General features: G+C 44.8%; 1 protein-coding gene across 1 annotated transcript in view; it reads right to left on the bottom strand.

Annotated features, from left to right (window-relative positions):
• Positions 1-982: 982 nt before the first annotated feature.
• The window catches only part of LOC107121456 (sn1-specific diacylglycerol lipase alpha), a gene marked incomplete at its 3' end in the record, with an annotated part of 68497 nt that continues 55034 nt past the window's right edge, over positions 983-14445 (bottom strand). The window contains exons 9-11 of the mRNA XM_015424365.1: positions 6855-7011; positions 1197-1280; positions 983-1060 (exon numbers count right to left, since the gene is read on the bottom strand). Of these exons, the coding sequence (XP_015279851.1) occupies positions 983-1060; positions 1197-1280; positions 6855-7011 (319 nt within the window). The remainder of the gene's footprint in view (positions 1061-1196; positions 1281-6854; positions 7012-14445) is intronic.

Below are 14445 nucleotides of genomic sequence, written 5' to 3'. Positions count from 1 at the left end.
TCTGGATTTATTGCAAGTTCTGGTACCAGCGTCCAAGTTATTACAACACTCAGGACAATGGAACCCTCAGTGGAACAGGCTTCCTCAGGAGGTGAGGGGCTCTTCTTCTTTTGATGTTTTTAAGCAGAGGCTAGATGGCCATCTGACAGCAATGCTGATTCACTGAACTTCGGCAGATCATGAGAGGGAGGGCAGGAAGGGTTGCCTCAGTGCTCAGTTCTCGTGGCCCTTTCTTACATACCTAGGGGAATGCCAATCACCACTTTGGGGTCAGGAAGCAATTTTCTCCAGGCCAGTTAGGCCAGGGATCCATCTGGGTGGGTTTGTTTTTTTGCCATCTTCTGGGCATGGAGCAGGGGTCACTGAGGGTTTGGGGGGAAGGTAGTTGTGAGTTTCCTGCATTGTGCAGGGGGTTGGACTAGATGACCCTGGAGGTCCCTTCCAACTCTATGATTCTATGTATGGAAAACATATTTTTTCCCCTCCCACACCTTTTATACTTACCATTATGTACAAGATTTCTCTTTCTTAATTTCACCAGGAGGTATATACATCTTTAAATAACTTTGTGGTATTTTGGTCAACTCCCACTGCTGGATTAGCACAAGATCCAGTGTTTGTGGCTGCAAGAACATAAATGGCCGTGTTGTTTGACACTGAAGACACAGCATTCCATCAGGAACACTGGCTTTTGCCCCCTCCATTTCAATTTAAGTTTCCACTGGAGAATCAAAGGAATTATATTCCACATGCCAAAAGCCTTATGACGCTATTACTCAGAGCAAGCAATATAATAACATGTTTTTTTCTCTCTCTTTTTGACAGCCTGAACCACCACAATTTCCAGAGCTTTTTAACCTTTTCAGTAACAACAAGTTGCAATTATGTAGCACCTGTCAAGCAATGATATACGATTGTTTTAAATCAAATGCCTTTCAAGGAAACTGCGAAAAAGAGGGTTAAAACAAGGGGTTCTGAATACCTTGTGCCCAAGCCAAGTTCCATGGTGACCTTCCACTGGGAGGCGCTCCGCATCTCCAGTCAGATCAGTCAGAGCATCCTGGGGGGAGGAGGCCCAAATAGAATACAAGGTGACTCTCTTAGAGATGCTTATGATTTGTTTGTACATTTGCAGTTTCCTAGGAACAGAGAACAAAATGGTGCCTGCTGAAGCGTAAGCAGGACACAAATGTTACCTTCGGAGACAAAGTTCCTCTGATACTGATGACCACTTTCTTCTTCTCATGATCCACAGCCACATAGAAAGGAGTTTCATAGACCTGAAGGAAATACAACAACACATAAAACAACCACCTGACTTATGGAGTCTTGCAGAAGAGCAATACTTTTGAGCTAACTTTACACCTGTACAATATCATGACCATCATCAATATATCTAATTCTCAACATGACCAAATCCATGGATACTTTGATCCAGTGACTGGAGTCATGAACAGACAAACAGATCTTTCTAAAAGATCTAGAAACCTTAGGGGTGCTTGAGGAAAGCACTAGGCTTGCTGAAAAATCTGAAATCTTAAAAAACAAATGAACACTAGGGAATCAACACCCCCAACAATAGAAGCAATGCCTGGTCTATAGTTTTACAAAACAAATGCCCTCTGTGGCTTTTGCTAGGCACCTATAACAGTATCGACAGTTGAAGACTTGGTTTCTGTCAGAAGGAGGTGGACAGGGCCCTTTCCTGAACTGTTCTGGCCTTTAAGGGAGGGCTTATAAGGGCCAGGGCCAGCAGCAATCACAAGTGACTTGCTGCCACCCAACTTACATGGCTCACTCGGGACTGGCGGCTACTCTTCATCAGGAGCCATCCAATGAAAGCAAGTGCGGTGTAGTGGTTAGAGCTTCAGACTAGGATCTGAAAGACCCAGGTTCAAATCACCAGTCTGGAACTTCACTGGGTGACCCTGGATCGGTGACACAGGCTCACCCAAATCCATCTTGCAGGATTGTTTTGAGGATAAAACAGAGGAGAGGAGAATGATGTTCGCTTCTTTAGGTCCTCATTGTGGAGTATGCACAAAGTAAATAATAAATATGGCTGAAGATGGGGGCAGATAAAAGGTTGCTTTGGTGGGTGGATGGGAAGGAGAACAGGAAGTGGGGAAAAGTGACGATATGGGGTCTATTTGGAGGAATAAAAGAGGAAATAGTGTGGGGAGCAGGATACATGAGAAATAGAGCCCCCCCTGCAAGTCCTTGCACATTTCCCACCTCACAACTGGTCCCAGACCAGCAACTGGCACTGTGTAAGGAGGCCCAGCCCAGAAGCTGGAACCATGCGGAGTTTCCCCTGGGAGAGGCTGCCGGGGGGGAGGGGGGAGAAAATAAAGGTAGGTTGGCTGGTGGGTGGGGAGGAGAGAAGGAAGCAGGAAAAGGGGAGAAGCTATGGGTGCTTCCAGAGAAGGGAAAAAGAAAAGAGTTGGGAAAGGGAAAATGAGAGCTTCGGGTCAACGGCGCGGCGAGGGGCGGTTTTCGGCTCGTGCCGAGCCGCCCGATTCCTTTCTGCTCCTTTTGGAGCCTTCCAGTCACCGGGAGAGCTCCGCCAGATCTCCCGGGGAGAGGTCTGGAGAGGGGGCTCCATTTTGGCCCCTTCTGCAGCTGGCAAATGCGGGCGTGTGTGGGTGTGTGTCCATTATTTGCCTCGAAGCAGGAGCGGTCTATGGGAGGAGCATGGTCACCATGTTCTATGCAGCCGCCGCCACCCGTTTTGAACTGTGTTTGGATTGAATTTCCTAAGCAGTAACGCAGAAGATGCTCAAGAAGCGAAACTGTGAGTACAACTACTTCTAATTTTAAAATAGAGAAGATTGGTGCAGATATTTCCCTTAAATTATCAGCCACAAAAGGAGAGGTTTAGTGGCCAGAAGAAGATTGGAAGTGGCTTGAATGTTTTCCTTCTGAAGCGCCGGCAATCATGGAGAACTTTTTTCCCCCTTTGCTCTCTTTCTCCCTTGGCAAGGATTTATTAGGTGAAATGGACAGGAAAAACGTTAACTATTTTGAATAAGTATAAGAGCTTGTGTGAATTAAATTGAACTGCGTATTTAAAATAGCTTTGATAAGACAAGAGGAGGAGGAAAGACTTGTCTGTGGAACACGCTTGTGGGAGACTTGTCTGTGGAACAGTTCCTGAAGATTTTAAGGGAACAGATACAAAAGGGTATTGAAAAAGCCTGTGCAGACTTCATAGAAACAACGCATAACCCACAATTAGAAATAAAGAAAAAGAACCAAATAGAAGAATGTACTGAGTCCCAACCTATGCCAATTAAAGACGAAGTTTGTGTAAAATTAACAGAAATGACATGTAGGTTACAACTTCAACACAAGGAAGAGAGAAATGCAGGACAGTTCACTCAAGAAGATGTAGAGACTACAGGATGCTCCCCAATGAAAGAATGCCTTGAATTACAAGTTACAGCAACTAAAGTAAAGGGAAAAAAGATTAACAAAGCCCTTCTACTTAAAAACTGAGACACTAAACAAAAATGTACAAAGACTTTTCTTTACAGGTCAAGAAAAATCAGAAAAAAGAGGAAAAAACGTCATGGAAGGAAATTAAAGATGAACAATAAAAGTTTGGAGATAGGGTGGCAGAAAGCTGAAAGAAAGAGGCTAGGAAAAAACTTCCACACAATCAAAGAAAAAAGGCATGCAGACATGTTACTTCAAAAAAAAAAATTATTGATTTATGATAGTGTAAAATGCTTGCTGTTGCTGAAATCTGTCTAGCTGGGAAAATCTGACCTTAAAAAGCCTGTTATAACGAAATAGCCAATAGATAGAGTAAGATGTTGATAAGTTATGGTTGGTGATAGTTGAGGGTGTCCAGAATGAAATGGTTAAGTCTTTAGTTTTGGAAAAATTTTAAGGAGGTGGTATGTGAAAATGCGTGTTAATAGAATAATTTAGTGATAGGTTATGTTTTGTGTAGGTTGATATATGTTTAGTCTGAAATGTTTGCGTTTCTAATATAAAGGGATAGTTAGGGTAAATTAGGATAAGGGTAGATAGAAAGATGTGGTGATTTATAATAATAATAATAATAATAATGTGAAAGGTTTGTTATCACGTGGTGAATGTGTGTATTTTTGGCTGCTCAATTTATAATTAGAAGGAAGATAATACTAGTGAATGTACTAAACAGTCAAGAACTAAGCAAGGGTTTGAGTAGTTATGAGAGGTTTGTCTTGGGAGAATGAAATAGTTTTAGGAGCCTGCGAGAGCTTCCGGTACGGCGCAGTGAGCGAGCAGGCATTCTTGGGAACTCCCGAATTGCCTGCTCCCCTCTTTGCTCCTTTGATGCTTTCCCGGCTCACCGGGAGCATTGCCCAACCTCCCGGAGGGAGGGGGGTTAGCAGGAGGCTTCACTCGGTCACCTCCCGCACTTGGCAAGTGTGGGGGTGAGCCGTTGTTTGCCTCGAAGCAGGAGCGACTGAGGGAAAGAAACATGGCTCCCATGTTTTTCTTTAGCTGCGACCAGCCGTTTTAAAGACTGTTTCGTTTATGGTTTTTTTTCCTTTGATTCGTCTTGCAACAAAAGAAACTTGTGAGTACGCAATTGCTCTCTTTACAATCTGTGATGACCCTCATTAATTAACTCCCACAAGATTAGCTCAAACTTTTGAAACATAGAAGCGGCCGTGGAAAGGAACGGAGCAAGTGATAAGAAAATGGCGTTAATTGGGGAAAAGGAAGAAGACTCAGTAGGAGAAACAATATTAACTTAGAAAACAGTGAACTTGGATATATAACCTTGGACCAATTCAAAGAAATTCTATTTAACGAGGTTAAATAGAGGTTATTTAACGAGGTTAAATTCTATTTACTGAGTATTATTAAGAACCTTCTAAATAAAGACCTAGAATTGGAAAACAAACAGAAACCAGACCTGGAAGAGAAGGAGGAGTTCCTGCAATGTCAGCGTTCTGTGATTTCAGAGAAAGAGAAAAAAGCACAAGACTCATTTTGTATGGAGACGGAAAAGAAATGCTCCCAGATAAAAAGTCGAGTAAAGCATTTTGCAAAGCAAGCCAAGACAGTAGGATTTACAGAAGGAAATGCCCAAAAGCAACTTAATGCAGATATGAAGAAGTGGAGTAAAAAGAAAATGAAAACATTTCCAAAGAAAAGGACTAAGGACTGCAAAGCACATCTGCCAGATTTGATTAAACAGGAAAAACAAGATGGAGTAGATGAGTATAAAGAGGAGAAGCACCAAGAAATGATCATAGAGAAGAGGGCACTTCAGGAAACAGGGTTGCCATCTGTATTATGTGGTACCATAATTCTTTTTTATAAACCAAATGAAATGTGGATGGTGTTAAAGGATGGAAATGAATGTATTGGACTAAGGCATCTTGATTTATTTTGGAATGATAATAAGAACTTTAGACCTCTGTGCAGTTTAATGGTTAAGTACTTTTGAGCTATCTTCAAAGCTTATTTCTGTCACTCTGGGAAACTTGTCAACCTCGTTAACTGGAGCAGGATAGGTAAAAGGGCACCAATTAAGAAACGAGAAGACTCCCCCCCCTCTTTGTGTGTGGTGGTTGCTGGTGTGGCTGGTCTAATTACCGTCCCCCCCAGTTTGTATCTGTCTGATAGTGTGTGTTGATGGAGTATAAACTCTATTTTGTATGTGTTGGAAACGGGCTAATCTGCATAGGAAATGATTTTAAAATTTTATTTCTAATGTTGTTTACAGGGGTTATTTTGCCATTATAATGTAAAGAAACGAAATAGGACTAAAGCTGTCAGTAATAATTGTTGTTAGAATATATTCTGATTTATTCTGGAATGATAATAAGAACTTTAGACCTCTGTGCAGCCTAATGGTTAAGTACTTTTGTGTTATCTTCAAAGCTTATTTCTGTTGTTGCTTAAAAGGATTTTAATTTTGAATATTTGATTTTTGGGGTTAATTATATGCTTGGATACCCCCCAGTGAATGGCTATAAACACTTGAGTCATTTTTAAAAAATTTTTATTTCTAATGCTGTTTATAGGGGTTATTTCTGCCATTATAAGGTAAAAATAAGACTAAAGTTGCGAGTACTAATTTGTTGTTAGAAAATAAGGTCATGGACCTGTTGGGGCCTGGTTAAACATTTGAGATTTTTTTGCTGAGAAGATTATTGAAGAACTCAGCTGTTGTTGATATCCGTTGAATTAAACAAAAGAAGATAAGGTGATAGGTAATTACTTTAGAATGTAAGTCTAAGAACCTTTATATTTTGGGTTGAAAAGTAGATTGATAGATTATTAGAAATATGCGTTGAGTTATAGTGGAAAATACATAAGATATGAAGAAATATTTTAAAGTTAAGTTGCAATGATGTTGAAAAATGTAATTTTTGTTTGGGTATCTGTCTGTTTATCTATGTTTGTTATGTCTTTAAAATTCAATAAAGAAAGTATTAAAAAAAAGAAATAGTTTTAGAAGCCTTAAATTCTAAAAGGTGAAAATAGTAAAAAGGTGTGTTTAACTTTTGAATTGTTGATCTGTTGAAAAGTGGAAAGCAAGTAGTTTGTTCTTTCTTCTCTCATTGTTTGTAACATAGAGATATTGTGCAAAACAACACTGACCATTGATAAGTAAGTAAATAAATAAATAAATTAATTAAAAAAAAACAGTGTACTGCCAATGGTCACTTCAGATTTATTGTAAGATCTTTTAAAAATCTGCTGAATTTGTTTAAAACATTTATACCCATGCATTCTATAAGAATATATATAAGGTCACTATGTATTAAACAAATATACTAAATCCATTAGCTTAGCACATCGGGTCCTCAACAACGTTCCTCAAGGTCCCATACAATCCTCACCGCATCATGACAGGAAGTGTACACAATGTCCACAGAAGTCATGTTTTCATCAAGGAAATGGCGACGGATGGCAATAGCATTGCAGCCACAGCAATTATCTTCCTCAATAGTGACACCAGGTGCGTACCGGGGCCGAGAGGGACAGAGGCAGCAGCATCTTTAAAAGAAGAAGTATGGTTAAACTTCCACCTGTAAAGTGCCTATGGAAAACTACCATATGGAAGACAATATACAGTTCTACTTTCTTGCTAATTTTCTTACAGAACTTAGATGGAATATTAAAATGTATTTATTTCAAGTTTAACAGCATCCCCATGAAAAGAAGCATGATTTCCCCACTGTTTACATACTAGTTTGGTAGATCAGGAACATGCTGGAGGATCATGCACTCCCTCCTCTTTGCCCCATCCTGTTTCTCATACTGGAATACCCTCCTCCCCTTCTTAGTTTGCACAATCAAAATTTGCCATGACACCCAAATCAAGTAAACTATGGTTTCCACTAAGTAGAAAATGTCTCCAAACTATGCCTGGAAATCATGATTTGAAGATGATTTGCCAGCCATAGCTTGGAGGCAACTCCTGGTTAGCATTAACTATAGTTTCCCCCAAGGAGACATCATGATGAGCTCTAATTTTATAAACAAAGAAATGGAGGAAGGAGGGAGTAGGACAGAGGCCCTGAGCACATGGAATGTTTCCAGTACTTCATGGTTTGGAGGACTGAGAATGTGACATATGAACTGAGCCTGTTCCAATGTCCATCATGAATATTCAAGTGTAAAACCTTCTGTGAACACAAGGGGGAGTAACAAAACATCTAATGATAAAAGAAGTGTGTCTGCTTTTCACTACATATATATCCCTGAATGCTTACTCCATGATCAGTAGAGACAACCTCCCTTTTTAATATCTCATCGTTTCATATATTAAAAAAGTGGAGTGAGTAAACATTGTATGCCTGTGCATTTAGGTTTACTGGGGGGGGGGGACCTCCCTCCATTCCTCTACTGTATATGGACTGTCCAAATCAGTTTTCTGAGAAGACTGGTGACAGTAGCAGTTCTCTTCCAAATCACTACATTTACATCAACCTTAACTTCAGAAGAATCCTTCCCTCAGATTTTAATGGAGGTTTCTGACATGGATAACTTTTTAACATTAGCCAGATAGCTATCCATATTAGAACCCTTATTAATCTTGGAACCGATCGTGCTGTCCAGACAGAATCTTCCTAAACAGATTAAGTGATGCAGAAGATCAAGATAAGTCTGAGACTATAAAGGACCAACTTCAGGACAGCATGTTCCTTCCTCTTGAAGGCTATTTCATAGGTTACCAAAAGAGACCTTGGTGATCAGAATATGCATTTGTAATGTCCTGATGGCCAAGGTCCCTCCTCTCTTTGGAGTATGTGTCTTAGCTGTGTGGCTCATTCCCCCTACTCCCAGTACCCACTGATGTGGATCATATCAACCCCCTCTTCCCTCACTCCCCTTCCTAATACCAGCAGCTGAGAATACGGTGCCACCCCAGCCAATCTTATCCCAGGCTGATCAGAGTAGCTACACCATCACCCAGCTTCGTCAACAAGGAGGCAGAGGCGGACTGCCCTTAAACACTGGTCTTGCTGGGATGCTAAAGGGTGGGAAGAGAAGGGAGATGCAGAGACAGCAGAGGGGTAGATGGTGAGGTGAAGGAGAAAACAGTTGCAAAGAGGCCCCTTCTCCAGCACTGACCCCAGGATGAGCGCAGAGGGTTGAAAGAGACAGCATAGGCTTTTCACTTCGAGAGCACCTTCCAAGTGCAACACGACACAGGTGATCCCCGCCCTCCTTTGGAGGCTGAAGCAGCAGAGGAAGGCTGTAAATTGTCCCAGGCTTGGCACTGAGCTTCAGAGGTTCTTGCCTCTCAAATTCAGCACGATGTGATGCCCGTAACTAGATCCTATCCCCTCCAGGGCAGGACTGTGACCAAGTCACATTTGGGTTGGGCTATGAAGGACAGTTAAACATTACAGATGTTTGAAGATGTGGAAGACCGATCAATATTAATCAACTATATGGTCAAAAAGATAAATGCCCTCTAACGAATTGTTCAGGGTTGACAGTGCCCCCCTACACTTACCAGGTAGCAGCAACAGGCCCATGGCTTTTCAGCTTGATGATGGCAAAGCCAGGAAGCAACAGCAGCCCAGGAAGAGGCGTATGGAAGCCTCGGGAGCAATGCAGGGCTTGGGGAGCCCAGTTCCTTGAGGAGCCTTGTGGTGGCAGCTGCAGAGGCCGGGGGAGTGGCCTGGCTGGAGAGCCGGTGAGTGGTGACAGCAGCAGCCAGTGCAAAGCCACACCAAGTGGAGGTCTGGGGGAAGTTGGCTGTGTTGGCGGGCTGGTCACTAGGCTGCCTGTTTGTGAGACTACGGACGACGGAGGGGCGTAATGCAGCTGGGAGGAGCTGGCAGGAGTCCTTACGGCTTCACAGAGAGCAGGGCTCAGGGAGAGGAATCCCTGGCCGGCCTCCTATTGGCAGACAGGACCAGCAGTTAGGAGAATTTAAGGGACTGAGGAAACACGGGAATGCTGGAGGAGCGGGGGGAGGGAGGGCCAGGCCTTGCCCACAGAGCATATATATAGGCAGTGACACCACAGCTTGGTCATGGCAATGGCCGGGGAGAAGTCGTTGTGTTATATTCTATAAGGGTCATGACAAGGTGTCGGAGACCTCAAGTAGGAGAGATGACCATAGGACTTGCGCTGTCTAGGGTCCGGGACCAAGATCTGTAATCAGATCCTGATGGAGATCTGGATGGCAATCTATGGTAGTCGAATTCCCTGCAATCATAGTGTGATCAAGGTGATCGAGATCGAGTTGTCATAAAGTGCTGCCTGTCATCCAAAGGGGTGGATAGGCAAGCGGGAGACACGAGATGCATAATGACGTCTAGAAATCCTGGAAGAGTCATGACGAGAGCCAGAGGATTTCATCATTGGAGATTTTGCATGCTGAGCCAGTGTAAGTCGGTGTCGGAACCCAAGGGTGGAGTTTCGATTTTTGAGGTGCAGTCGGCACCGAGGCAATCGTAGGCATCGACATTGATGTCAACAGACCCGAAATCACTACTGGCCCGAGCTGATGTTGACCGTTTCAACTTCTGCGCTGAAGGGTCGTTGTCGATGTGTTTTTTAGATTTATGCTTTTTCAAGGCTTTCTCGGCATCTCCTTGGGAGGAAGTCTTCTGGGGCATAGAAGAGGACAGTGTCGGACAAAGTGCGGCTTCTAAAAGTACAGTTCTTAAGTGCCTGTTTAGTGAACTTAGCACAGTGGGGACAGGAATCTACGTGATGAAGCTCCCCCAAACAAATTAAGCAAAGGTCATGGCCATCGTCAGAATGCAGCTTTGCTGGGCATTGGCGACACGTCCTAAAAAATAGCGTATGGCCCATACAAACACCGTCCCTAGTAAGGGGTGGGGGTGGGGCAGAAAAAGCTGACAGAAAAGATAATCTTTTTCTTTTTCTTTTAGAAAGAGAAATGGAAAATAGAAGAAATGAAGCTCAAAGAGAAGGGACAGCAAAAGAACTTAGAATAACTCAGCTGAGGCAACTTGAAGAGCGATCGCTGGAGAGGTGTGAACGCAAAGGCAGTCGAAGAAGAACTAAGTGGGAGGCCGCTCTCTCCTCTGCTCCAGGCATGCGCAGTGCGTGTCTGCTCCCCAGGGCGGGAAGAGAGCCCGCCGAAAAGACTTCTGAGGCAAACTCTGGAACATTCTCCGATTGAGGTCATGTGCAGACGCCCAACCCATGTGTGGGACTGCACAGTGACAATGAAGGAGATCTTGTAACTGCTGATGAAATTACTTTGATAGACCAAGGTGGGTGCCTAGCTTTGTAAGCCCCTGTGGCAATGGGTAGGCATGCAGATGTTCCATCAGTGAATCAGTCTCCTGCCCAAGGTTTTGGCCACTCAGTAGCATAACTTGAGAAGAGCCTTGACCTCATCTTTTCCAAAGCAAAAGAGCAAGAGTCCAGTCGGACCTTAAAGACTAACAAAATTTGTGGCAGGATATGAGTTTTTGTGAGTTACTGCTCACTTCTTCAGATACCTGTTTTTTTCCAAAGCAAGGCATTGTTATTCCTAATATGACTGCCAAGGCAAATTTAACCAGGATAGAATCAGGGTAGACACTGGACACAAATCTAGCGGTATGTACATTAGAGTTTGTGTTGCAGGCTCCAGGATACGTTCTTCAGTCCAACCAACTGAAGCCTCCTGATTGCTAGATGGATTGATATTTCCTTTCCCCCCTTCCATGCTTGTTCTCTCTCTCTGTTGTTCACAGACAGTATTATCAACTGAAGGTCCCTTCCTAGTCTTATCTTTACAAAAACAAACGAAACCAGCATTATGCCTCCTAGGAAAAACAGGTTGCTTACCTGTAGCTGATGATCTTCGAGTGGTCATCTGTGCAGTACCACACATGGGTTGGGCGCTTGCGCACAACCTCGACCAGAGAAACTTCTAGAGCTTTGCCTCAGAAAGATTTTGGCGGGCTCTCTTCCCACCCTGGGGAGCAGGCACATACCGCGCATGCCTGGAGCGGGGGAGAGAGCCACCTCCCACTCAGTTCCTTCGACTGCTACCGGTAAGTCCCATCAAGCCAAAGAAAGGTGAACAGGAGATGCCAGCAGTGGGGAAGGCTGGGTGGGATTGTGGTACTGCACAGATGACCACTCGAAGATCATCAGTTACAGGTAAGCAACCTGTTTATCTTCATCGTGGTCTCTGTGCAGTCCCACACATGGGTGATTACCAGAACTGAACCAGTTGGAGGAGGGAGCTGGCAGCTGCAAAAGACACAAAGAATACTGGTTAAGACACAGCATCATCAGTGAGAAAAAAACACCCACAGGTCATACCTGGGGATGCAGCAGGGTCAAGCAAAGAGAGATCGCAGCACCGACTGGCCGAATGCAGCATCCTGTCGAACTTGGGCATCGAGTGTGTAGTGGGTCACGAAGGTTGATGCCGAGGACCATGTAGCAGCTGCACAGACGTCCTCCAACAGAACACCAGCCAGGAAAGCGGTGGATGTCGATACTGCCCATGTAGAATGGGCAGTGACACAGGTAGGGACGGGTTGACGTGCAAGCTCATAGCAAAGGACTATGGTGGAAGTCACTCATTTAGACAAGTGTTGAGAGGAAATTGGCTCCCCGACATGAGGGGGGCCTTAGGCAAGGAACAGCCGAGGAGATTTACATATAGGCTGAGTCCTATATAAATAAAAAAAGAGCGCTCTGTGCACATCAAGGCAGTGGAGGGCTCTCTGAGGTGCATCAGTCGGATTCGGAAAGAAAGAAGGTAAGACGACTGGGACAGGTGAAAAGCAGAAACGACTTTAGGCAGGAAAGAAGGATCTGGTCTAAGGACAACCTTCTCCTTATGAAAAATTGTATAGGGAGGTTCAGCCTGAAAGACAGCCAGTTCCCCTACTTTACCGCTGTAATTGCTATAAGGAAGGCCGTCTTCCAGGAGAGCAACCTGAGATCGACCGTAACCATGGGCTCGAATGGCTTGGACATAAGTTGAGTGAGAATGAGTGACAGACTACACAAAGGCACCAAGGGCTTCCTAGGGGGACAGAGCCAGAGGAGACCCTTAAGGAATGACTTTGTAAGACAGTGGGAAAAGACTGTGGATCCCTGTATCAAGGGATAGTAGGTGGAGATGGCTGCTAAATGGACCTTTAAAGACGAGTATGCAAGGCCATTATTTTTTAAGGAGACGACGTAGGAAAAAATCTCATGGAGAGATGACTGGACGGGATCGAAGAAGTGATCAGAGGCATACGATTGGAACCTTTTCCACTTCAAGCGGTAAGTGGTACAGGTAGAAGGTTTCCTGGCATTCAGGAGGACTTTAGACACTTCAGGCGGGAAGTCTAGTGCAGGATCTTCCAGGCAGTTAATTGGAAGAAACCCGGATCGGGGTGGAGGATCCTTCCTCAAGCCCGAGGAGATCGGGGATGACAGGCAGCGGCTGGAATGTCCAGTTGGAGAGATGAAGGAGGTGCGGAAACCAGACTTGGCGCAGCCACCATGGAGTGACAAGAATGCATGACGTGGCATCGGCCACAATCTTCTGAATGACCTGGGAGATCAAGGGGAACAGAGGGAAGAAGTAGAATAGGGTTCCCTTCCAGGTGTGGAGAAAGGCATCTCCCAGAGACTGAGCGGATGGCGGACCGCAGCTGAAAAGGAGGCGACACCGGGCATTGTCTGCAGTTGCAAAGTCGTCGATGACAGGGTGACCAAACTCGAGAAAGACAGGTTTCAGGTATCGAAGGTGGATGGACCATCCATTGTTTTACGAGCGGGAGTGGCTCAATTGATCGGCATCGATGTTTTGGATGCCCGGAATGTGTATCGCAGAAAGTGTGATGGAATGGCGGATGCACCAGCGCCAGAGATTGATGGCTGACTGGCAAAGACGAAGGGAGGCAGTCCCGCCCTGCTTGTTTATGTAGTAAACGGTGGTGGTGTTGTCGGAGGCAACCCGAACGACTCAGCCTCGAAGCACTTGGAGGAAAGACTGGCGAGCGAGATGAACCGCACACAGCTCCAGGACATTGATATGAAGGGTGGCCTCGTGATGAGACTAGGTCCCCTGCACCGAAAGGATTCCAAACTGGGCTCCCCAACCCCAGAGGGATGCATCAGTGGAGATCGACACTTGCGGAGGAGGATGCCGAAAGGGCATGCCGGAGAGCAGGTGCTGAGGATAAGACCACCAGGCGAGGGAGACGATGACAAAGGGTGGAATCGACAGGATTTTGTGCCACGGACTGTGGAGAGGGTCGAAGGCACGGAGAAGCCACAGTTGGAGGGGACGCATTCTCAACCTGGCATGACGGACAACGAAGACAGTAGACGCAAAGTGCCCCAGGAGCCTCATGATGGACCAAGCGGACTGCCGGGGAGAGGTCTGGAACTGCGAGACCAAGGCGAGTATGTCAGAGGCCACGGTGTTCGGGAGAAACGCAGTCTCGAGGTTGGTATCGAGATGGGCACCCAGAAATTGAAGGACCTGGACAGGTCAGAGAGATGACTTGGGTAGGTTTATACAAAGCCCGAGGGCACAAAGGAGAGACAGGGTCGTTTGGACATCTAGGAGGAGCTGGTCTTGGGTGGCGGCGACGAGAAGCCAGTCATTGATATAAGGATACAGGGTAATCCCACGACGATGGAGGTCTGCAGCCACCACAGCCATCAGCTTGGTAAAAACCCTCAGGGCAGTGCAGAGTCCGAACAGAAGAACTCGGTATTTTATTTATTTATTTATTTATTTATTATTAAATTTATACCCCGCCCTTCCCCGTGGGGCTCAGGGCGGCTTACAAGGCAAGAAAAAACTTGCTAATAAAACATCAATACTATAGTACAATTAAAAACATCATATAAAATTTAAAACCCATTTAAACATTAAGGTGCTCAAAAACTACATTCATTCCGGAATCTCAGAATCTCAGAGAGGGCAACCACAGCCCTAGCATAACACAAACATTCCCAGTAGGCATTGATAATAGATGTTAACAT

Source organism: Gekko japonicus, unplaced genomic scaffold (assembly GCF_001447785.1).
Source record: "Gekko japonicus isolate JY-2015 unplaced genomic scaffold, Gekko_japonicus_V1.1 scaffold4794, whole genome shotgun sequence".
Taxonomy (NCBI): Eukaryota; Metazoa; Chordata; class Lepidosauria; order Squamata; family Gekkonidae; genus Gekko; species Gekko japonicus.
This window is presented reverse-complemented; position numbering and strand designations above follow the sequence as displayed.